Source organism: Acomys russatus, chromosome 12, assembly GCF_903995435.1.
Source record: "Acomys russatus chromosome 12, mAcoRus1.1, whole genome shotgun sequence".
NCBI classification, from domain to species: domain Eukaryota; kingdom Metazoa; phylum Chordata; class Mammalia; order Rodentia; family Muridae; genus Acomys; species Acomys russatus.
In genome coordinates this window covers 12,944,842-12,967,904 of record NC_067148.1, presented here as the reverse complement: position 1 = coordinate 12,967,904, position 23,063 = coordinate 12,944,842, and the positions used below count along the sequence as shown (strand labels likewise).

General features: G+C 44.7%; 1 protein-coding gene across 1 annotated transcript in view; it reads left to right on the top strand.

The window, feature by feature from the left end:
* The window catches only part of Trak2 (trafficking kinesin protein 2), a 30,688-nt gene extending 19,712 nt beyond the window's left edge, over window positions 1–10,976 (top strand). Inside the window, exons 10-15 of the mRNA XM_051153863.1 lie at window positions 3,028–3,104; window positions 3,437–3,637; window positions 4,877–5,175; window positions 6,248–6,514; window positions 8,240–8,345; window positions 10,298–10,976. Coding sequence (XP_051009820.1) covers window positions 3,028–3,104; window positions 3,437–3,637; window positions 4,877–5,175; window positions 6,248–6,514; window positions 8,240–8,345; window positions 10,298–10,976 — 1,629 coding nt within the window. The remainder of the gene's footprint in view (window positions 1–3,027; window positions 3,105–3,436; window positions 3,638–4,876; window positions 5,176–6,247; window positions 6,515–8,239; window positions 8,346–10,297) is intronic.
* The last annotated feature ends 12,087 nt before the right edge of the window (window positions 10,977–23,063 follow it).

Below are 23,063 nucleotides of genomic sequence, written 5' to 3'. Positions count from 1 at the left end.
CATCTCCACCTCTATCTATAACTCAGAGGTTTCTTGGTAGGTTTAACTCTACTTAGAGTGCAAGTCTCTTGCAGGAATCTTGATTTTTTTTTTTTATTTATTAATAAGTGGCATTTGGAAAATGGTAGAACTCAACTAAAAATTGAACATTGCTTCAAAGAGCTATTGTGACACTTGGTTATTACAGACACTATGTGCAACTCTACTTTAGTAAAGACTGTCACCGTTTAGGCCACTTCCAGCTTGCTATGTAGCACAGACTAGCCAGACTCTATTCTCCATTTTAGTGTGTGTGTGTGTGTGTGTGTGTGTGTATCAACACCTATTCCCAGTTGTTTTCTTTCTTTCCTTTCCTGTTAATTCTTTTTCCTTACCCCATTCCCTAGACATCTCTTCAGTAATTACCTTCCTCATGTCTCCCCACGTCCTTTCCTTTCATAGTTGATGGAACAGCTTTCCACGGTCAGTTCTTTCTTTCCACCATGTGGGCCCTGTGGGTTGAAGTCAGGTTGTCAGTCATGGCTCGTGCTCCTTTACCCACTGGACCATATCATCTATTAACCATTGTAGGCAATTGATCTCAGGTCCTGTGCATGCTCAGCAAGTACTCTACAGCTTACATCCTCAGCAGTTTGCTTTTTAATTGTTAATTTTGAAAAACTTTATAACTTAGAATAAAATTTCAAAAAGTAGTACAAAGAATTTTTATTTATTCTTCACATAGATTCCTTGGTTTTTGACGTATTGGTTAGTATGTTTGCTTTTTCCTCTCAGTGTCTGTTTGCTTGACTGGTGGTTGCTTTTGTTTTCCTCAACTGTTCTATAGCAAGTTGCAGATATCCCTGTTACGCCTTAGTGCTTATGTTTATGCTTACAAAGACTGGGCAGTGTTTAGTAAAGACCAGGACAGGCCTGAGTGATGACAGTACAGCCATCTGTCATCATGAAGGGGACGCCATGCAGCATTGTCGTCTCATCCCCAGAGCCCACTCAAGTGTTCCCAGTTCTCCCAGCAGTGCCCCTTAGTCTATGACTTGCAAGCTATGGTGTGTGTTTGTTTCCTTATTTATTTGTTCGTTCATTCATTCATTCATTCATTCATTCATTTTGACTCAGGGTCTCGCTACATTACCCCGGCTAGCTTCAGCCTTACAGGCTCAAGTGATCCTCCTGCCTCAGCTTCATGATTTCTTGAGATTACGTGTGCAGGCCACTGCACCCAGCTCCAAAAATGTCCTTTGAAGGATATGTTTGGGGGCTAACAGGATGGCTTGGTGGGTAAAAGGCCTTTGCCGCACAACGTGGAGACTTGGGTGTGATACCCAGAACCCACATAAAAGTGGAAGGAAAGGACCAACTCCATAGAGTTTTCCTCTGACCTTCAAACACACACACACACACACACACACACACACACACACACACACACACACACACACACACACACACACACCTGGCTCTGTCCTGGACTCTCTTTGTAGACCATGCTGGCTTTGAACTCAGAGCATCCACCTGCCTCTGCCTCCTGAGTGCTGAGATTAAAGGTGTGTGCCACCATGCCCAGCCAGGATACCTTTTGTATGTAGCTATTTCAGTGTGAAATAATGTGTTAGTTCAGAAGGTACAGTCATCCTATTGTCAATGTTTATTAATTTAGAATTTTTGGCTAAAATGTTGTCTGTAGTTTTTTACACTTAAAAGTTAATATTAAAAATTAATAATTAATAATAAATAACATTACTAACTATACATGAACAAAAGCTAGCAGATGCTACATTAACCACGTGGTCAAGGGTAAATGTCTTCATCAAACTCTCAACCATTGGTTTTAGCTCTGTCCCGGGTTCTTTGGTAACTTCTGTGAAAACTGTTGTTCTAGTTTCATTTTCATTGCTGTGATACAGTTCTCTGACAAAAAACAACTTGGGGTAGAAAGAGTTTATTTTATCTCATAATTCTAGGTTTGCAAGTCTGTTGTGGAAAAGTCAAGGCGGCAGGAACTTAAATCACCTATTCCTATCACACCCACAGTCTGAGCAGAGAAGTGACATTGTGAGCCCGAGACCTGGTGTACCAGTTGCCACTAAAGTGTCCTAGCTTCTAGACTCTCTCAGTAGGTCAAGTCAGGAGATATATGAATTTCATACACACCCCCATGTATATGTCTCTTTACATCTGTGTATCTGTGGATGTTAAAAATCAGGGTTGCCAGGCATGGTGGTGCACACCTTTAATCCCATTACTCAGGAGGCAGGTGGATCTCTGTGAGTTCAAGGCCAGATTGCTCTATAAAGCAAGCCTAGGACAGCAGGGCTATTACAGAGAAAAACCATGCCACAAAAAAACTAATAATAATTATTATTACTATCATTATTATTATTATTTTAAAAATCAGGTTCATACCAGTCCCTTCAGACTCAGTCATCCTCAGCATGACATCCATGCTAGTTGAGCCCTCACCTCTGAGCAAATGCTCAAAGCCATATAAGTACATTAACCTTATATCAAAATTACAACAAAGCAAGAAGAAAACGCTTTTCAGATTCACCTTGGTCTTTGGCCTGCTGGACCTTCTGTGTATGTCTGTCTACACACATAATGTTATCCATTGCCACCTTAGAAAAATGCTTCATGAAAAGATAGTTGGTTCTTGTTTTAAAGTCTTTGTTTCCAGGGCTGGAGAGATGGCTCAGAGGTTAAGAGCACTGACTGCTCTTCCAGAGGTCCTGAGTTCAATTCCTAGCAACCACATGGTGGCTCACAACCATCTGTAATATGATCTGGTGCCCTCTTCTGGCCTGCAGGTGTACATGCAGGTAGCACACTCACATAATATAAATAAGTCTTTTTTTAAAAAAAGACATTGTTTAAAAAAAAAGTATTTCCACAGTCTTACTCCCCCCTTGGAAATTTTGTCCTGGTTTTCTTGTATTCCTTTATTATAACATAAAGAGCACGGTATTGCACAGGCTCTTTTAGCTTATTTACGGTGGCGACCACATGCAGATCTTGAACTCCCTTTCTTAGGAATCGCTGGCAGCTGAGATTGAGGGGACCATGCGCAAGAAGCTGAGTTTGGATGAGGAGTCTGTGTTTAAACAAAAGTAAGTACAGGTCACAGGGCTGTTACTGCGCCACTGGAGCGAAAGTCAAAAGCAGCGGCCGGCCTGGGAGTGCAGGGTGCTGCAGGGTGGCAGGCCAGTGATGTCCTGGGGGAGAAGCCACGGTATAAGTGACCAACACCGGTCAGGAAGGAATGCCTACTGCTCAGGGCGTGGTCTCCTGAGGGGCTCTCCTGATGAAACTTCATTTTCTCTTTTTCCCTAAACGAGAGTGTTTAGGTCGGCGTTATTTCTGGTTCTGTCTACACACATAGCTCCTGTGAAGCACTCTAGTGGGAGACAGTGACAGCAATGAATGCTTCCCTTCTTGACAGGGCCCAGCAGAAGCGGGTGTTTGATACGGTCAAGGTTGCCAATGACACTCGGGGACGCTCTGTCACATTCCCAGCCCTGCTACCCATCCCAGGCTCCAACCGTTCCAGCGTCATCATGACAGCAAAGCCCTTTGAGTCTGGTGTCCAGCAAGCAGAGGACAAAACACTCCTGAACCAAGGGGTCGGCACAGAGGTTCCAGGGTAAGGCGGGGCCTGGTGGTGGGCCTGCACTCCTTATGTATGCTGTGGGCAGAGCAGACCCCAGCGACTGTCCACACTGCCCGGGACGGCTCAGCAGCTGGCCACTCTCACTGCATTCCTGTGCCCTCCTGTGCTGACACAGTTGCGTTAGGAGAGGTGTGCATGTTCACCTGCAGTGTCCTTCCCCATGAGTTCTAAAATACCTCCCAGTTTTAGAATGCTGAAACGGGAAATCTGCATCAGAGACAGATGAGAATGCAGTGGTTTGTAGCTTATAGTCCTTGCTGTCTTTTATTCTGCCTGTTTGGGGAATGTTTGTAGCCCAAAGATAAAACTTTTTGCAGCTTTTTCAGCACTAGTTCCTTTTTCTTTCTTCTTTTCCTGTTGTTGTTTTTATTTTTCTGTTCAGTGTAGACTACCATCAAAATCTTGATTCTCCTGCCACAGGTCTCCTGAGTGCTAAAATTACTGGCATGTACCATCACAACCCAGTCCTGTTTTTAAAAGTCATTACATTTGGTGATAATTTCATGTAATAGTGTATAGTTAGCATTTCTCTTGCTCTCAGTGACAGAGTCTGTGAACTATGGTAATCCTTACTTCATGACCACCTGACCCAAACGTAAAGGTACACAGACATACCTGCAGTTTCATAGTTACATGAAATGGAAAAGTTAGCAAACACAACATATTTCCTTTTGGAAGTAATTGGAGATGTTCTATGACAGGGATTTATAGAATCAGTGATATCTCTATATTTTTAAATAGCTAAGAAAACACTTCATTTTTTTCCTTTTCTTTTTAAGATTATTTTATTATGTATACAGTATTCTGCCTGCATGTACACCTACACACCAGAAGAGGGCATCAGATCACATTATAGATGGTTGTGAGCCACCATGTGGTTGCTGGGAATTGAACTCAGGACCTTTGGGAAAGCAGCCAGTGCTCTTAACCTCTGAGCTATCTCTCCAGCCTCCCTGCCCTCCCTGCCTTTTTTGAGACTGGGTTTCTCTGTGTAGCCTTGACTGTCCTCAACTCGCTTTGTGGATCAGGCTGGCCTCGAACTCCTAGCACTCTGCCTGCCTCTGCCTCCCTGAGTGCTGAGATTACAGGTGTGCACCGCCATGCCCGACTCAACTTGAGGTCAGTCTTGTCAATGTCCAGCACTACAGGAAGGAGAGGTCTAGATTTTGCTCACAGTCTACAGTCTCGTCAGCGGGTGTGACTTTCCCACAGGAGCTCTCAGCCCATGAACCACCCGGAACCCCCTGAAGATAGTGATTTGGCTATGGCCTTGCATCGCCTCAGCCTTCGAAGACAGAACTACTTAAGTGAGAAGCAGTTCTTTGCTGAAGAATGGGAACGGAAGATCCAGGTTCTGGCTGAGCAGGAAGAAGGAATTAGCAGCTGTGACGCCCCTACAGAGAACCTGGCCTCATCCTGCACTGACCAGTCAGACACCACAGACCTCGGCAGTGCCAGCTGCCTTCGAAGCTTCATGCCAGAAAAGCTACAGATTGTAAAGCCCTTGGAAGGTAATAAGTCAGTAACAATGGTTAGAAGCCATGTGTACGTCAGCCGTCCCTCCTAGAATGGAGGCCTGTACAGCAACTGTGAGAGCCCCGTGCGCACAGGCTGCCTCCTGGACGGTTAGTGAGTGATGAGGCCTTGTCATCAAGTCTTCAGCCATGCCTTCTTTTCTGATGTTTTGGTGTCTGTGGAAGAGGGAAGTGGGAAGGCTGTCATCCTGGCCGCTGCTATGGCATGCCACTGATAGCAGTTGCTGTGGTAAGCCCAACAGGTTGTGACAAGTGAGAAGGGTCCACAGGAGGAGCGTCCTCAGCATAGAGGCATACAGGGTGTCTATGTTGTAACATAGGTCTAACATACAACCTAAATCCAAGTAAATGCCTGGTTTATGGTTGATGTTATTCTCTGAGGCTGTGCTAAAAGCTGCTTATTAAGCAGAAGTTTGAGCAGGTAGCCCGTAAAGACTCTGGTTTGATGAAGGATTGGTCAGGGTTGCCGATTTTAGGATGTCATCACCATAGTGGCACATCTGCTACAAGGCCGTCAGAGTGCCGTAGGCTGGGGCCGAAGGGATGTGTTCTCCTCTTTATCCCCTACATTTTCCTGTCCTTCTGGGATTCCAGGGAGAGGAGAGCCATGAGCAAGTAGAGAAGTGTACTAAGAAATAAAGATTATTTTCCAACCTAATTGCCCAGTTTTTGTTTCCAAGTTCATAGACTAAGCCAGGAGAATATTGGCTTTCTGCCACCTGGGAAGGTGCAGCCATCCCTGAAGAGGGTGGCCTCCTTCCTACCTGAGCTGCCTGGGTCCTGTTAAAACCACGTTATTGGGGGGTTTTTCTCCTTTTTAGACATCCTTTTGAAATTTTTCTTTTGAAATAGAAAACTTATTGCTCATGTGTTTAGCATCGTGTCAGTTTTCTACAGAGAACTTAAATTTACAAATTTTAACAAAATATCAAAACCGAATAAGTGTCTCTGTCTTTATCATTACTGTTATTACTTGTGTAAGGCTAGCTTCCTCAGGGTTGTGGGTTTGCCCGCAATGTAAAGCACGCCTCTCCGCTTGCCTGTTCAGGGTCACAGACTCTACATCACTGGCAGCAGCTCGCCCAACCAAACTTGGGGACCATTCTTGACCCACGGCCAGGCGTCCTCACCAAAGGCTTCACCCAAATGCCCAAGGACATCGTCTATCACATCTCAGACTTGGAGGAGGATGAAGAAGAAGGAATCACTTTTCAGGTTCAGCAGCCTCTTCAGGTGGAGCAGAACCCTGTGCCACCCACGCCCATCACAGGGATCTGCCTCCCGCCCATCACCTCAGCAGGCCGAACAGTTACAGGTGAGAAGAGGGCATGCTTGTACATGGCCCGTAACCGGTATGTGGTGCTGTCCGTCTGTGGCTATCCAGCTCCCCCTGCATGCTCCCACCAGAGTGTGCACGCTAAGGAAATAAGATCATAAGAGCATCCGGCATTGCTGCATTTCTGTCCCTCCCTTCTGTCCTGCCAGCCTGCACAAGTAGGAAGAGTGAGAAGTCAGATCACTCAGGCGTCTGCAAGCCTTCGGTCTCAGGTCCCTGAGAATCCCAGGTTTATCTATATGGGTTATATCTAGTGGCATAACCCTAATTACATTAGGATAAAAACTGAGAACTTAGAAAAAATTAACTCGTTGAAAAATAAAAGTTCTGTTATGCAAATACTGTTTTCTGAAGAACAACTGTACTGTACATAGTAAGAAAATGGTTTTGTGTTACAATTTTGCAAGTCTCTAATTTCTGACTTGATAGAAGAGTCTTGTTAGGAACTCTGCTCTCAGTGTGTTTTGTTGAACAGTATGAAGACAATTCACTCTCAGATGAAAATGTAGCTAGGAAAGGAATTTTTCTTTTCTTTCTTTCTTTTTGTTGTTTGTTTGTTTGTTTGTTTGTTTTTCATGACAGGGTTTCTCTGTGTAGCCTTGGCAGTCCTGGGCTTACTTTGTAGACTGTAGACCAGGCTGTCCTCGAACTCACAGTCTCCTGTTTCTGCCTCCCGAATGCTAGGATTAAAGGTGTGTGCTACCACCATCTGGCTAGGAAAAAGTATTTTAATAGTCTTTTCAAGAATTACAGATATTGGTTGAAATCAGTTTTTTAAAACTTGGTAAGTGGTAGTTTCTTTACTGGTTACAGCAATGTGGACTCTGAAGCCCTATTAATGAATTTTCTCATGTGTTTTCATTAAAATGTGTTTGTCTGGCTTTCTCTTGGAACGTTTAAGGTTCTTGCATGGCTTGGTGCCTGCGTTGGTCATTACAACACTACACATATACCCACATGTTGACACTTTGAATTAACTGGTGTATTGATGCCCCTGCTAATTACCTCAGCATGAAAGGCTGTGAGGATTGAGGTCTCTTCAAGCACTCTGTAGAAGATTTATGTTTTTTAAAACTGATTTTCACTTGAAGCTTATATTTGTCATTGGTGGAAAATATTGACAGCTTTTTCCTCAAAGAAAATGCCTGCCAGATTCCCAAGTCTGAATAATTATAGCCTGGGTGTTAATTGTACATTTGAATAAATGCTGTTCCCTGATACAACTTCAACTTAGCTGCACAAATGCTCTTCTGTCGGTCACTGCTGTTTGAGGACAGCAGGGACTCTGAGTGGCCCTTCTATTTCCTAAGAGGCCTCATTGTCACCTCTAGAAAACTATGACACACGACCATAAGACCAGGGAAGTACTTTAACCTAGGTGCCTACATGACTACATCCTAGTTTTTTAGTGTGTGTTTCAGACTGTCTTTTTCTCTCATTTTTAAGCTATTTTTACTCATCTTATTTATAATTTTAAAGTACTGAAAGTTGAGTTATATACTAATCAGTTAATACTAGTGTACTCTTTTTTTTTTTTTTTTTTAGTGTACTCTTTATATTTATTTCATTTCCTTATTTAGGAGCATTCTACTACAAAAGGCAGTTGATAAATGCTGTAATGCTAACAAAATAATGCCGAGCCTTTTATGTTATTAACCTGGTCTCTCAATTCTGTATTTGGCTTTCTAAAAATCTCTATTTCAGTTGCAACTTCGAACCCAGGAAAGTGTCTGTCCTGCACGAACTCGACCTTCACCTTCACCACCTGTAGGATCTTACACCCCTCTGACATCACTCAGGTCACCCCTAGGTAAGAGGGCCTGGGGACCAGGGCCTCACACACAGTTTCTTTTTAAAATTACCTTCAGTTTTAACTCCCAGGGCTCTGGTTAGTGTTCTATGACTGTTTGTCTTTTGAATATTTTGATGTTGTATTTTTCTCATTTGCTCATAAGTCTTTGAAGTAGGCAGAATATGCTGGATAAAATGGAGACATTGAGGCATAGGAAATTAAGGTGATGGTCCAAGAGCACACAGCTAACACAGATGACCCACCTGAGGGTGTACCCAGGGTGACTCAGGCTGCAGGGTCTGAGGTACTGCGCTCTCTATCAGACCACCTCCACTCCTGATGTTCATCAAGCACGGGAGGCTCCACACCCTCCAGATGTGGTGCTCTACCAGACCCACAGAGAGCTGTTAACTCAGGCTCCGCTCACTGCAAGAGAGGGGACGCACATTATAAGGATCTGAACAGACACTTTAATAAAGGCTCTGGGTGTCCACCCATGCAGCGTGTCTTGTTCTTAGAACCATTACTTTTACCTTCAGTTCCTGACAGTGCACTTGTAATCCTGCCAACCAAAAAAACCTCACTCAGCACCTGTCTCCAGAGTTGTTACCAGGGTTTGGTTGTGTGGGCATCATTGGTCACTCTTGTGGTGGAGCTCCAGCCTCCACGCCAATGTGTCCTCATCCTAAGCCTCACGGTGTGGCTCTTTCTGGCAGGGCCAGCCCTAGGCCTGTCTAGCTCACCCAACTCTGTCCAGAGACATTTCTATAAGTTATTACACCAATTGCCAATGCCGAATTATTAACTGCACAGACTTCACGTCCTGAGGCAAACTGAGGCTGGTTCTAGCTTGCCAATTCTCCAAAGAACCTGAGGTAGTACTCAGACATACTTTGGGCTTTGTAGGGAAAGCATAATCAGAAATCAGAAAAATGATGCAGAGTCAAGTCAGTAGTAAGAGCGTATGGCGGGTAGAGGAGTAAAGTCTGGTGTGTGAATCCTACCAGGAAGACGAGCATACATAAGGCAATCCTTGCATTTGAGCCTGAAGTTTCTAGCTGCCAGCAAGGAGAGTGCCAGCAAGTGACGACCATTGAAAGCATATGTAAGATGGAAACAGTCCGAAAACACGTGTGTGGTATCCAGGCAAGATCGTAGTAGAGGCTCTCTTGAACATATTTGTAGGTTGTATACATTTGTTACACGCTATAGAAGCCTTAGAAAATTGTCTCTTACAGGGATGTTTAGTAGGTACACAGTTTGGGGAGGGACAGGAAATTCTGGCCTGAAGTGGGAGTCACACCAGAGATTCTCAGTTGAGCACTTTGACCAAGAAGTCAGACTTTCATGAATGCTTTTGTACAACTTAGTGCTCTGGAAAGTTATTGGCTAATGTATTAATTTTATACTTGTCTTTAGTTCATAATCTTTAAAAATCTTGATACTATGATCCGTGTGATCATTTTGTACCAGTGAAAATATATTAAATCCTGGTAACATTGGTTCATGGAGGAAAGCTGACTAAAGACAGGCCTTCCGTTCCACCATGACCTTAAATATATTATTTATTTAGCTCTTTTTTCTTATTTAAGCATAGAATAAGAAACAGGATTTAATAGCTGTCAGAGCTTTTCATTGTTTTTAATTTCTTAAGAATACACATTGGAAGGCAAGACTGACCAGGCATTTCATGAGTATGCAGATGTCGCTGTTGTTGGAGTTAACCCTGCTTAAGGAAATGGTGGTTTAACAATTGGACATTTACCCTTTTTTAGTGAAATACAACTGGAAAGGCTGTCCTTAAGAACACAACTGGTTGGCCATCCTCCTGCAAAGGAGGGGTTGCTCTGCATATGAGGCTGGACACTCCCTGTTTCCTTGGTGTGTTTTCTTCATGGAACAGAGCAAGGAATAAAAGTAAAATGCCGGCGTGGGTTTCTGACTCTAAGCACTTTCCCTCTGTCTTCCAGCTCTGGTTTCCCGTCACTGTCCTGTGGAAGTAGTGGGAGCAGCTCCTCCAACACAGCCGGGAACTCTCCTGCCGCGTCCTATAGACTCAGCATCGGGGAGTCCATCACAAACCGGCACAACTCCACCGTAACGTTCAGCAGCACCAGGAGCTTAGCCAAACTCCTGCAGGAGCGGGGCATCTCTGCTAAAGTGTACCACAGCCCGACTGCGGAAAGCCCCCTCCTACAGCCTCACCCCAAGACCCTGGCTACCCCTTCCACACCCCCAAACTCTCCTTCACAGTCACCGTGCCCCTCTCCCTTGCCCTTTGAGCCCCGAGTCCATGTCTCTGAGAATTTTTTGGCATCCCGACCAGCTGAAACATTCCTACAAGAAATGTACGGCTTGAGACCTTCGAGGGCCCCTCCTGATGTCGGTCAGTTGAAGATGAGCTTGGTAGACAGGCTGAAGAGGCTGGGGATAGCCCGCGTGGTCAAGACCTCTGATCCCCAGGAGAACGGAAAAGGCCAAGAGGCAGAGACGGGTCTGCAAAAGCCAGAGCCTGCTGCTTATTTGCCTTCAAGTGGCAGTTTATTGGGTGGACTGAGGAGGAATCAGAGCCTTCCGGTCATGATGGGCAGCTTTGCAACCCCAGTTTGCACAACCTCACCCAAAATGGGTGTCCTGAAGGAGGACTGAGGCCTCATTTACACATCAGCACACGCAGAACAAAGATGCACTGGAGAATGGGAACCCGCCTGAGAGAAAAGCAATGTCGCAGAAGGGCTGTGAATGTGGAGAGGGCGTAGTGACGGGGTGGACACATGAGGACGGGGGCTTGGAGGTAAACAGAAAGTGGGCACGTGAGTAGTTTGGAGACAGAAATGGAAGAAAGTTAGTTGCTCCTTCAGCTGAGTTTCCTTGCCTTGAAAATAAAAAGTGAATAGAAAAATAAATCTAATCCTATGGAAAATGACAGTAATACTGAACTGCTACTACCTGTGTCTCGAGAATTCAGTACAAGAGCCTGCCTCGGAAGGAAGGGAGCCAGGCAGAGCCAAGGCCATGCCTGGGAGGACGCTGTCCCAGAGGGTCGGTGTCACAAGTTGTGTGTTACTGAGCTGGTAGGAGATGCCTTCTCTGTTGGTGCCTGGTCAAATGCATCCACCCCGCGGCACTCATGGCTTAGCAGAACAAGGGATTCTATCCTGTTCTTTAGGTCAGAAATAGAGACTTGTGCATTTCAGGACTTTCAGGCACTAAGAACCCAAACACACCAGGTAGATCCCTTCGTATTTATAGTTAAGTCAGTTTTGGTTGGTTTTTTTTTTTTTTTTTTTAACTGTATTTTTGTACAACATAACAAAAATTTTTTAAATAGCAATGTGAGTGGGCTTGGAAGGTATTTAGGAAGGAAATTAGGGGATTAAATTGGAATCAAGAAGCCGGGCGTGGTGGCGTGTACCTTTAATCCCAGCACTCAGGAGGCAGAGGCAGGCAGATCACTGTGAGTTCAAGGCCAGCCTGATCTGCAAAGCAAGTCTAGGACAGCCAAGGCTACACAGAGAAACCTGATCTCGAAAAACCAAAAAAAAAAAAAAAAAAATCGGAATCAAGAAAGTTTTTTAGGATATTTCTTCTGGACAAAACGGTGGCCAAGGAATGCAAACATAATTGCATGTTTCTCAGATTTCCTTGGAGGCCGGAAGGGTTTAAACCAGAAGTGCAATCAATCAGTAGGGCATTAGATTATGTTGTATATTTATATATGTACATTTTAAAAGAAAAGTTAGTTGTAACAAACTTTTTCCAAAGTGTGCTATTGCATATTTTTAATGAAAGATGACATGTATTTGCACAAAAATTCTCAGGCACATTAAATTATAAACTGAAGTAAAACCCAGGTGCTTGCTCTAAGAGTATTTTTGTTGGATTTTGTTGTTTTCCTTATGTACAGTAAAGCATGCCTCGTTCTTGGTGTCTGCAGAGGTAGAAAAGGGAGAGCTAAGGCTCACCGAGAACCAGGTGAGACAGAAGATATGATTTGGGGTTCAACAGTGTGATGCAGGCCTTAAGTGGGGAGAAACAGATGTGCTTTCTGAGGTGGCAGGTCAGGGTCTGCCTCTGCAGATGACATGGCTCTGCCTCAGGAGATTGTTCAAGAAAGAATAGCACACTTGGGGAGAAAATGGGCGTGGGAACCACTTGTTTTGTTGGTGAGAGCAGGAAGTCTTCTACTTGGTCCTCTTGGTGCTTAACTTGCAAATACTTTGCTTGAGGGGGATTCATTTCTGCCCGGAGTCCCTTCCTTTCTTGAGCCTCCTCCCCAAGAAGAGATGCTCTCAAAGGGTTCAAACCAAACATCCAAACAATGATGGGAACAGATGGGTTTTCTATATTTCTAGAACCTTTGATAAAACTTTTCTAAGTACATTTCTCAGAAACAAAGGGTGGAGATATGTCCCCACTCTCTACCCAGTCTAGCTGCTGTCACCAGATCATCGCGCACACGTGTAGGAAGGGCTCGGGGTCACTGACCCTGCAGGAGCAGGCGTTAAAATGGGAATTCCTGGTATTTGAATGTCCTAACTATTCCAATTCATTTTTTTTTTTAATTTGCATTTCTAGTCTATATATAACTGGGTGCCTCCCTCAGCAAAACCTTAAAGCTTTGTCTTGGTTCCTGAAGAAAGAACACTTCCTGTTTGTTGCTTAGGCATTTACAGACTCCTAGGAAGGAGCAGCCTGAAGTGGGGAAGTGCGGCTGCCGGGGTAGGAAGGTGTTAAATAACCAGGTTTGCATACACACGTTACATAAACCACTACAAATTAAGCTAGGTTTTTGTGGAGTTCTTTGCTGAGAATAATTCTGTACTTTTACCTAAGTGGCCACTGGAGGCAGAGTGGTGTCTCAGCAGACCGATGAGCACATCTGGTTTTAAAAAACCAAAAACAAGGGGGTTTTTGAAGATTAACTTGACCTTGCTGTTCTGTCCGAGCATAGTAATTGCACCCGTGCATGCTTATCTGCAAGTGAGTCCCATCTTCAAACTGGGTTTTGCAGATCTTGAAGTTTTCACCTAAAATTAATTTTGGTACAGCCTTCCAGCAAGTTCTTCCTCCACGGAACTATTAAGCCTTGATACTGTTTACTTTTCGTTTTGTTTCAGTATCAGCTGATTCGTGCTTTCGTGCTTGCGTGGGAAAACCCAATTGTTTTCTCCTTCAGGAGTTTCTGTCATGATGTCTCAGGTATCTCTGAGTACCCTGTTACCTAGTAGGACAGTCTTCTTGAGCTCAGAATTAAAACTGCCCCGAATTTTGAAGATCCCAGATGCCATGTAAATAGCTTTAGGTTTACATTTTTAGACGTTCATGACCATGGTTAATTAACAAGGTTTTGTTTTCTATCTTTCTGCTCGCGCTTGGTCTGGCATAAATGATCAGACCCTGGCAAGGGATGTGAGAGGAAGCCCACAGGAGCCTATTTGTTGCAGGCATAGTTTACACGGTACTCCAGGCTCCTGGCGCACAATTAGCAGTGGGTGGCCCTCACATCAGCTTGCCATCTGGAGCTAGGGCTGCCTGTGTCTGGGGCCTCCTCTGCTCCCAGTGCACTCCCAGGCATGCGCAGTGCCACTCCCTGACTAGTCTACAGCCACGTGTGGCCGCAGGCATGGCATGGGGTCCTGGGAGCTCCAGGAAAATACTGCTGTGTCATATCTGGAACTTAACTTTGTCAAATAGCTCTCTATGCACCTTCTTTTGCTCTATCAATTGTAAATTGATAATAAATTGTAAATCAAATAATAAACACAAGTGGCTTCTTAAACTGTCCTGTGTCGCCCTATGAGCTTTGTTTCAGCCCTTTATAATCCAGCACGAAGTCTTTATGTTGATTCTTATTATAAAACATCCCACATTGTTGAACTAATACAAAAAAATGCAAGTCATTAATAGTCAACTAGTAATATTTTTAATCTTTGAAAATTTATTAATGTGGGGATCATATTGGGGGTCAGAGACAATTTGCAGGAGTCATTTCTATCCTTTACCCTCACAGCTTCTGGGTGTGGAATTCAGGTGGTCAGCCTTGGCATGGGTCACCTTCACCCACTGAGCTACTTGCCAGCCCTCACAGGCTTTTCTAGTACTAGGCCTCACCAGGAGTACGTGTATTCACACACTAGCCCCATACCAAACTAACACCAACCAACAAACCATTGCTCAGCAGATAGTAAATATGGGAAGGTCGAGAAAGTATGTACAGTTCTGTTATAGTTCACAGGTTTTGCTCTCATAGCTATTTAGAAATTGTTTCTAAGTTTTGGACTCAATGGAAAAGATCTTCCAATATCCTTGTTTCTCCTTTACAACTTGGCTTTTGTATTGTTTATGGTACTGGGGATTGAACCTGGGGCCTCCCTTGAAGGCAAGTGCTCTACCATTGAGATATATGTATCCCCCTACTAGCCAGGTGTGGCATGTGCCTTTAGTCTCAGCACTGGGGAGGCAGAGGCAGGTCGATCTCTGAGTTCAAGGCCAGCCTGGTCTGTGATTCCCATAAACAACTAGGAGTGTGCTTTCTTGTTCCTGAGAGACTCTCAAAAACAAACAAAAAACAATATATCCCCTGCTGTATTTTTTATCGAGAATGAAATATAAAACTTTTTTCTTTCTTTTCTTTTCCTTTTTTTTTTTTTTTTTTTTTTTTGTATTTTGAGAAGAGTTTCTCTGTGTAGCCCTGGCTGACCTGGAACTCACTTTATAGACCAGGCTGGCCTTGAACCCTCAGAGATCAGTCTGCCTCTGCCTCCTGAGTGCTGTGATTAAAGGCGTGTGCCACCAAGCAGGACTGAAACTCCACTTTTTTACATAAGATTTTTGTAACATTATCAGTATCTTCCACAAATAAGGATTAGTCAATATTCATACATCCCAAAACACAACAAGATTGGAGAATTTGAGTGCCATGTTGGCTTCTGCCTGTTTTCACTGTGTTAAGTTTGATTTACGCTAATATCAAGGGTGGTGGTGGTGCTGCTGCTGCTGTTTTACTGTTTTACATGAAAGGCCAAATTCCACAAATTTTTAAGTGAAAAAAAAAAGTCTAAAATACAGACTGGCAAGTGGTGTCACTAGCAATAGCTGACATGTTTTGTTTTATCAGCATACAAAATGTGCCAAAGAAGAGGTGTTAGTAAAAGACATGTAAATCCAAGAAATATTATTTCACAAAACTTAATTTTTTTGTTATTTCACTGAAATTGCCAAACTGTTAAGGAACAAAATTTTCACATCACATTCAGACATCATTTATAATAGGCCAGAAATTTTACCAAGTGAAATTAGAGATTAAAGCATTAAAAGAAGAAAGAAAGGGGGAATGCAGCCACGGGTGAGCCGTGCCTTTGACAACTTTCCTTTAGCAGAATTTTGCACAGGTGCCATGGCCACTCCAGCCCCGCCTGTGTTCTCAGGCGTTATCCGCCCCTGACCCTGCTGCCAACACAAACCTTCAAAGCATCCGAACTTGATCAGCTTTCCTCTGAAGGGGCCAGAGATGGGGAGTACCAGCTATGGTGATGCCTGCCTGCCAGCCCAGCACTTGGAAGGGAGCAGCAGTGGGGCTGTCAGCAGGAGGCCCGCCTGTACTCGGTAGTGAGGTCCCAGCTCTCCTCGTCAGTGAGGGGGGCGGGGAAAGGCGGAGGGAGAACGAATGAACCTGCCCTCTCCCTAATAGTGCTCCCTCCAGATGTGATCACAGAGGTGCGAGCTTCGTACATCTGTAGCTCTGCTTGGAACCTCTCAAGAATAGTTCAGCATCCTAAAGTCAGACCTGGGAAGTCCAGAAGTGGCCAAAGACAACTGAGTACCCAGGAGATCTTTGCAAGCTCCTCCTCTCCCCCTCCTCCCAAAAGAGAACAACCTTGCTTTCTTCCTCCTTGGACCAATTCTCACAGCAAATACATTCACACTAAATGCAAAGCTCCTGGCTCACCACGTTTGCCACCTCATGAGGGCAGCAGCGTCACACAGGAAGGTGTCCCTTCCCCAACCATGGGCAAACCAATTCTGGCAGCACAGCTGTCTGGAATATGATTCCATTCATTGTCCTTTGTTATACTGGCAGTGCTCTGGTCCCCCTCTGTTGTTTTGGAGCTGACAAAACTGTAGCTGTGTTGCGGGGGGGGGGGGGGTGTAGCTCAGTTGCAGAAGTGTGCCTCTGTTTGGCCACCACAAGAAGACAGCTGAAGCCACACTAGAAAACTAGCAAAGGTGACACGTGACTGGGGCTCCCCTCGGCATCTGTTTTCTTTCTCTCTTCATTTTCAGCCACTGCTCACTCAAAACTTAAACTCTCCTTCTTATTAGTCACACACACAAAAAGATTAAATATAAAATTACATGATGAACAGAGGCAAAGTAATCCGGTTGAATCTGTCAAATTTCCTCTTCCCCTCCTACATTCTGAAAGTCTGTGTCCATCTTGTCTGCTCATGACCTTTGGAGTTGTAGAAACTTTGAGGTTTCTCTCACGTGACACAATGGCGCTGGCGTAGCAGAACTCGGTTCCCCAGGCATGCGGCTGAGTCCTCCCACTGACTGGCCACACCCTGCCTCCAGACTCCCTGTCTGAAGCTGACAGGCATCCTTGCCTTAAGCCACTAATAACTAAGAGCAGTGTGCACTTGCCAGTTTGAAAAATGGTTGCTGTTAATACTGGTGTTGCCTACAGCTAGGTTCCAGGCCATCTTCTGCCCCCTATGTGTTCACCCAGTCCCTAAGTTAACCACTTAGTCTGTTTCTAGACCCTTCTTTGACCCTACGGAACTTTTAATAAATTCTCCAGTAGACATCACCACGTAGGTGTCCTTTTGGCACCTCAACATGTCCAAAACAGGATGTAAGGCTCTTCCCAAATTTTCATCCCCAACATACCCCTCCCAGTGGATGGAACCAACAGCAATTCAGGCACTGAGCTGGAGGCCCAGGAGTCACAATGCGTCTCCTTGCCTCGGTCCACATCCCAGCCCACCTTGTCATTTGGACATCTCCACAGCTGGCCCAATCTAGGACTCACCAGGCCTCGGAGACACTCCTACATGGTTTCTCTATCCCCCATCATGCCCTCCAGTCGCACCCATTTTCCCCACCCTGCAGTCACCATAATCTTTCCTACATGTAGATCTAGTCAGATTCCTTCTCCTGTTAAAGTTCCCGTTGATGCATAGGAGTGAAAGGGCGATTGGGTCTCTTAGCATAAGATCCACTGTGCTTTTGTTGAACTGATTCCACACTGGCCTTTCAGATCCGTGGAACTGAAGGATTGCTTCCCGTGCCTAGTCACAGAGCCTAGCGTTCGGGAAGATGCCCGAAGCCTTTGTAAACTGTAAGATGTGAGCCATCACAGGATCAGGAAGTCAGCCTAATGGATTAGAAGCAGTCTTGATTTAGAAAAGAAAAACAGAATAGTAAGCAACGGAGTATAGTTTGTGAACCTTGATTAGAAAATGTGTCTTTTTGGGGGCTGGAGAGATGGCTCAGTGGTTAAGAGCACTGACTGCTCTTCAAGAGGTCCTGAGTTCAATTCCCAGTCAACCACATGGTGGCTTACAACCATCTATAATGTGATCTGATGCCCTTCTCTGGCCTGCAGATGTACATGCAGGCAGAGCACTGTATATGTAAAAAATAAATAAATATTTAAAAAAGAAAAAGAAAATGTGTCTTTTTAAGCCGGGTGTGGTGGAGCGTGCCTTGAATCCCAGAACTCGGGAGGCAGAAGCAAGTGGCTTGCTGTGAGTTCGAGGCCAGCCTGGTCTACAAAGTGAGTCTAGGACAGCCAAGGGTACACAGAGAAACTCTGTCAAGAAAAAGGAAGAAAAGAAAATGTGTCTTTTACTGAGTTGTAAAATTAAAATGAATAAGCAAGCACAGTTTTGGTTTGGTCGTTTTGTCTTTTATTTTGTTTTGCTTTATTTGGCGAGATGAACTTTGTTCAGGGGAGAAAAAAACTGAAGCACAGGTACTGAAAATTTGCCCGTTTCTGTGGACTGCCACAGGTCTCAAAGGCTGATCTTCAACGAACCAAGTGGCCATTGTAGAGTTCTAGGTTTTTGAGAAAACAAAATTAGTTAAAATCGGTTACAAAAATCCCAGGGACTGTGGTCACGTGCCACTTAGGCCTACGGGTGCCGCCTAAGTAAGTCTGTTGCCCTGGAAATTACGCTACTTTGGTCTCAAGTCTGATAATGAAGTAAAAACGTTATATGAATTCCTTGCTGTTGAGAACCGACACTGATTTGAGTGTGGGAAGATTTAACCGGTTGCTTCTCCAACCTTCTGTCCTTAGGAACAGAGAGCTTTTGAGCCAATGAGGCACCACCACTCTGTTTCCATAGTGACAAAAGAAACAAACCCTCCCCCGCAGCCATCTCTGTAGAACAAACCTAGCAAGTCAGGCTCAGTCAGAGGACTCTGGGTGGAGGGTGACCTTCTCCTCAAGTGTGACTTTCACTGTAAGACCTGGGGACAACTGACCTGTCTTCTAAGCGAAGCTCCTGGCCGTGCGAGCTCAGCCCTTCTGAAAACGCCAGGCTGGGTTTGCGGGTCTTCAAGGCAGTGCTGGAAATTTCTGCCTTGGCGTCCCAACCGCTTGGGGATAAGCACTCTAAAGCCACGAGTTCTGAAACATCTTGATTTGGTGTGAAATGAATCCTGATTTGTGCTGATGGGGTTTTGTTTCCCTAAAACATTATGATTTCTTTAAGACTCTCAACTTGAGAAGGAGCCGCGTGGAAAATGAAAGTTTGAAAGAATTAAGGTAAGAGCGTGGCAAGATTTTCTTGCTGGCCGAATATAACTCAGACCCTTTCTAAAGCTCTTCTGGCTTACACCCAGCCCTCCAGGGGTAAACACCAGGGAGAAAATACAGCAAAGGAAAAGAAGGGGAAAAACACACACACACACACACACACACACACACACACACACACACACACACACACACACACACACCATTGTTCAAAGACTCTAAAAGTGCCCCTTACCAGCTTGCTTGCCCCAGTTCCCCCCACCCCCACACACGCACCCTCAGACCCAGCTGATGTTTTGCTGATAGGCCAAGTCTGCTCTGATTCTGATGGCGAGTTAAGTTTTGCGTTACTGGTTTTTAATGCTTTGGCCGCGGTTCCCATGGATGGAACGAGAGCTTTTCTTTTTAAGAGCAAATTGATACACGTCAAGGCATTTTTTCTTAGAATGGGGGGGGGGGGGGCAGGAAACAAACATTTATCAATGCAAAGCTGGTTAAAATATAAGTAAATGCATTCATAGAAGTTTAGAGTTGTGAGCCAAAAGAAATGGCTAAGGGATTAAGGGCGCTTGCTGGGATTCCAGAGAACCCTAATTTGGTTCCAGTCAACCACATCCAATGGCTCCCAACTGCCTGTAACCCCAGGTCCGGCTTCTGGCTTCCATGGGTCCCTGAACATACACAAATAAAAATAAATCCTTTTTTAAATGTTTAGAATTGCAATGATATGGAAACCTATCCCAGACTTGCTTGAAAGGTTGTTTAAAATGGTCTTTCAAGTAATATGATGGAGTGTAGGTGTGGCCCAGACAAATAAGATGAGTCACACTGACAGTTGTTGAAACTATAGGACAGGTGAATTTGTTACACTCTGTCTCTACGTTTGACGTATTTTTAAATGTCTTGATTGTAAAAAGCTTATGGTTTAAAAATGATGATGTAAAAAAATAAAAATAAAAATGGTGATCTATTTCTACATAATGGAAACTCATGTCTCTCTAATGCCTTAGACACACACACACACACACACACACACACACACACACACACACACCCCTCCAAAGATAGCTGTGGCACGCTCTCTCATTGCTTCCACTAGTTCAAGAGAATTCCATGGGATTTGTTGTGGCCATGAGGATGTAACCAAGAGGATTCCAAGCCATGTGACAGCTGTCCTGCTTTCTAGAGAGTGGCCTGTGGCCCTGCAGCATCAGAAGCACAACTGGTTACTACGTTTTTAGAAGTCCTGTCTACTCGCATCAGAGAAATGGCAGGTTCTAGGAACTAAGCATGACTTTTTGCAACCCAGAGCATGTTAAATTCTGGGAAACTGTATTTTTGGTTTCCTTAACACTTTAACTATGTAGGGCCTCTCTCCCCCTCCCCCACTCCTACCCCAGTCCTGTTGTCCCTTTCAGTGAAAAAAGGTGGACACTCTGAGAGCTGTTTCCTGCCCCCCCCCCCACTGGACTGTATGGTACCCTCACCCATCCATACCAGTGGACTGTACAGTACCCTCACCCATCCATACCAGTGGACTGCACAGTACCCTCACCCATCCATACCAGTGGACTGTACAGTACCCTCACCCATCCATACCAGTGGTTCTAGGGGCTTTTTTTCCATGAAGCAATATAAATATAAAATACTTATTTTTTTTTCAGAATTTAATGGGTTTCATGAAATTGCTTTCCTTGTTCCTCACCTAAATTCTTTGTGTTTTGGTTTATTTTTGCCTTGTATCCAAAGGACTAAAGACTAGCACAGACATTCTGATGTTAAGTAAAATAGTGTGTCACAGTAGGTGGTAGTGGTCTTGGTTTTCTCCATTAGTAAGTTGTTAAAGAATGTATGAATATGGTCTTGAATGTACAGTGTTCGAATCCTGCTTTAGTTCACGTGGCCACGTCTGTTTGATGACAAATGTTTATCAGGGAATAAGTGTCTGGTGTCACTGCACTCAGTGCCCTCCCCTTCAGAGCAGCAGCAATCATCAACCGACCAATGGATCTACTTAGTGGTGACTGGATTTGGCCTGATCACACCACAACACGGCCACTTGGGGTCTTCTAGAGATTGTCTCAGTTTCCGCCATTCTCCCGGGAATTGCCTCTTGCCGGATCCAGAGGGACCTGGAGACTTCTGGTTGGAGGTCACTGGGTCATTCTGAAGTAGGATTGAGGGCCCAGGGCCTGCTACTGCTGTGGGAAGTCCTTGCCTCTTGTAGGTCCAGCCTTAATGTCTGACATCCCAGGAAGAGCAGACCCTGCACACAGTGGATATCAGAGTGACTACTGTGAGGAGTGAATGCCGAGAACAGTTTTACCAAAGAGAATGAGGTACCACATCATGTCTGCCTGTTACATCGATTCGTGTGCGCCCTCAGGAAACTGAATGTCACACAAACCCAGGACAGTTTTGGAAATTGTACGCTCTCTAGCAACTTTGTGTGGATTTTTATACAAGCACTGTTTTATTAATCATATAGAATATAAAAATAAAAACTCATGGTATTACCATTAAAAAAATATATCCAGGATGTAAATATAGTTTGCTCCTGTTTATAGAAATTTATGTAAGTCTGTTTTGTTTGAATGCAGAAAATTCTGGAAGGCATTCATTCAAATATTTTCACTGGTCATCTCTAGATGTTGTATTTTTGATACTTTTGGTTTTTTTTTTAACTTCCTTATTTCTTTCTGTTGTGAATGTCTCTGTAATGAGCTGATTTCAACTTAATACACAAATAAACCTATATTCCTTTTTTTTAAAACCGGGGGGGGGGGACAGAAAGAACAGTTTCTAGGTGCAAAATGCCCCCTGCAGTTCATGGCATTCCGTCCCATGTGCTGGACCACACTTTCCTAGAACGGTCTAATCAGACCACTGCGAGGCAACGCTGCATGAACTGGAGATATTTGTAAAGGGGCTCGCTTAAATTTTAAATTTTAAAAAATTTAAATTCATAGGCTCAGAAAAGCAGGCTTCCTGCAGTCCCGTGTCTCATGTGTAAAGTCAGGCCCACCTGATTTCAAAGCATCCCCAAAATTGTCATAACAGGTTTCCTGTGGGGAACAGGAAATAAAATCCTGACATTCTGACCTGATTTTTAGTTGTTGACACACTGAGCTACAAAGTCTCTTTCTCTATGCACGGCCATATGTGTCACAGGCTCTGGGGATGCAGTAGAGACAGGTCTAGTGCTGAGATAGATGGCAGACGCTATTCATTGCAGCACATCTGTCAACTCCCTACCTGTCAGAGGCCCGGGGCCACCTGGGAGTTATCTTCCATGCCGCAAGCATGAGGGCCTTCATTTTTTAGTTTCCTTCTGCAGTTCAGGGAGGTGACCCATGTTGAGAAGCAAGGTCACGTGCTCTAGTTAGAGAAGCAGAGCGAATGTCCCAGGAAGTTCTGTGCAGGATCCGCTGTGGGAATCTCTCTTTATGTGGAGTGGGCTAATGTGAATCTAACAGGGATCAGGGTGTAGGAATCGAAGGGATGCTCCAAACTCTGCATTGTGTTCCCCTTTGGGACATCCAGGTGTCACCTGGAAGCCCAGGTAGCAATAGTTAGGCAAGGATTGTATACTTGGATTACAGTAATAACTCAATTATGGAAGATACTTAATTGCTTTTTTGGTCAAGTAGCAAACTGTGAGGCGTCACTCTACCATGAGAGCCTACGCCAGCTTGGCGTCCATCAGTGCTCTTTGGGCTGCCCTTTGGTCCTTGGGCTGCCCCTTGGTCCTTGGGCTGCCCCTTGGTCCCTGGGCTGCCCCTCGGTCCCTGGGCTGCCCCTTGGTCCTTGGGCTGCCCCTTGGCCCTTGGGCTGCCCTTTGGTCATTGGGCTACCCCTTGGTCCTTGGGCTGCCCCTTGGTCCTTCCCCATCTCATTTTGCTTTGATTCTCAGTGGTTTAACATTCTGCGGTTGTTTTCTCATCTCAGCAAGAACCCTGACCTAGCAA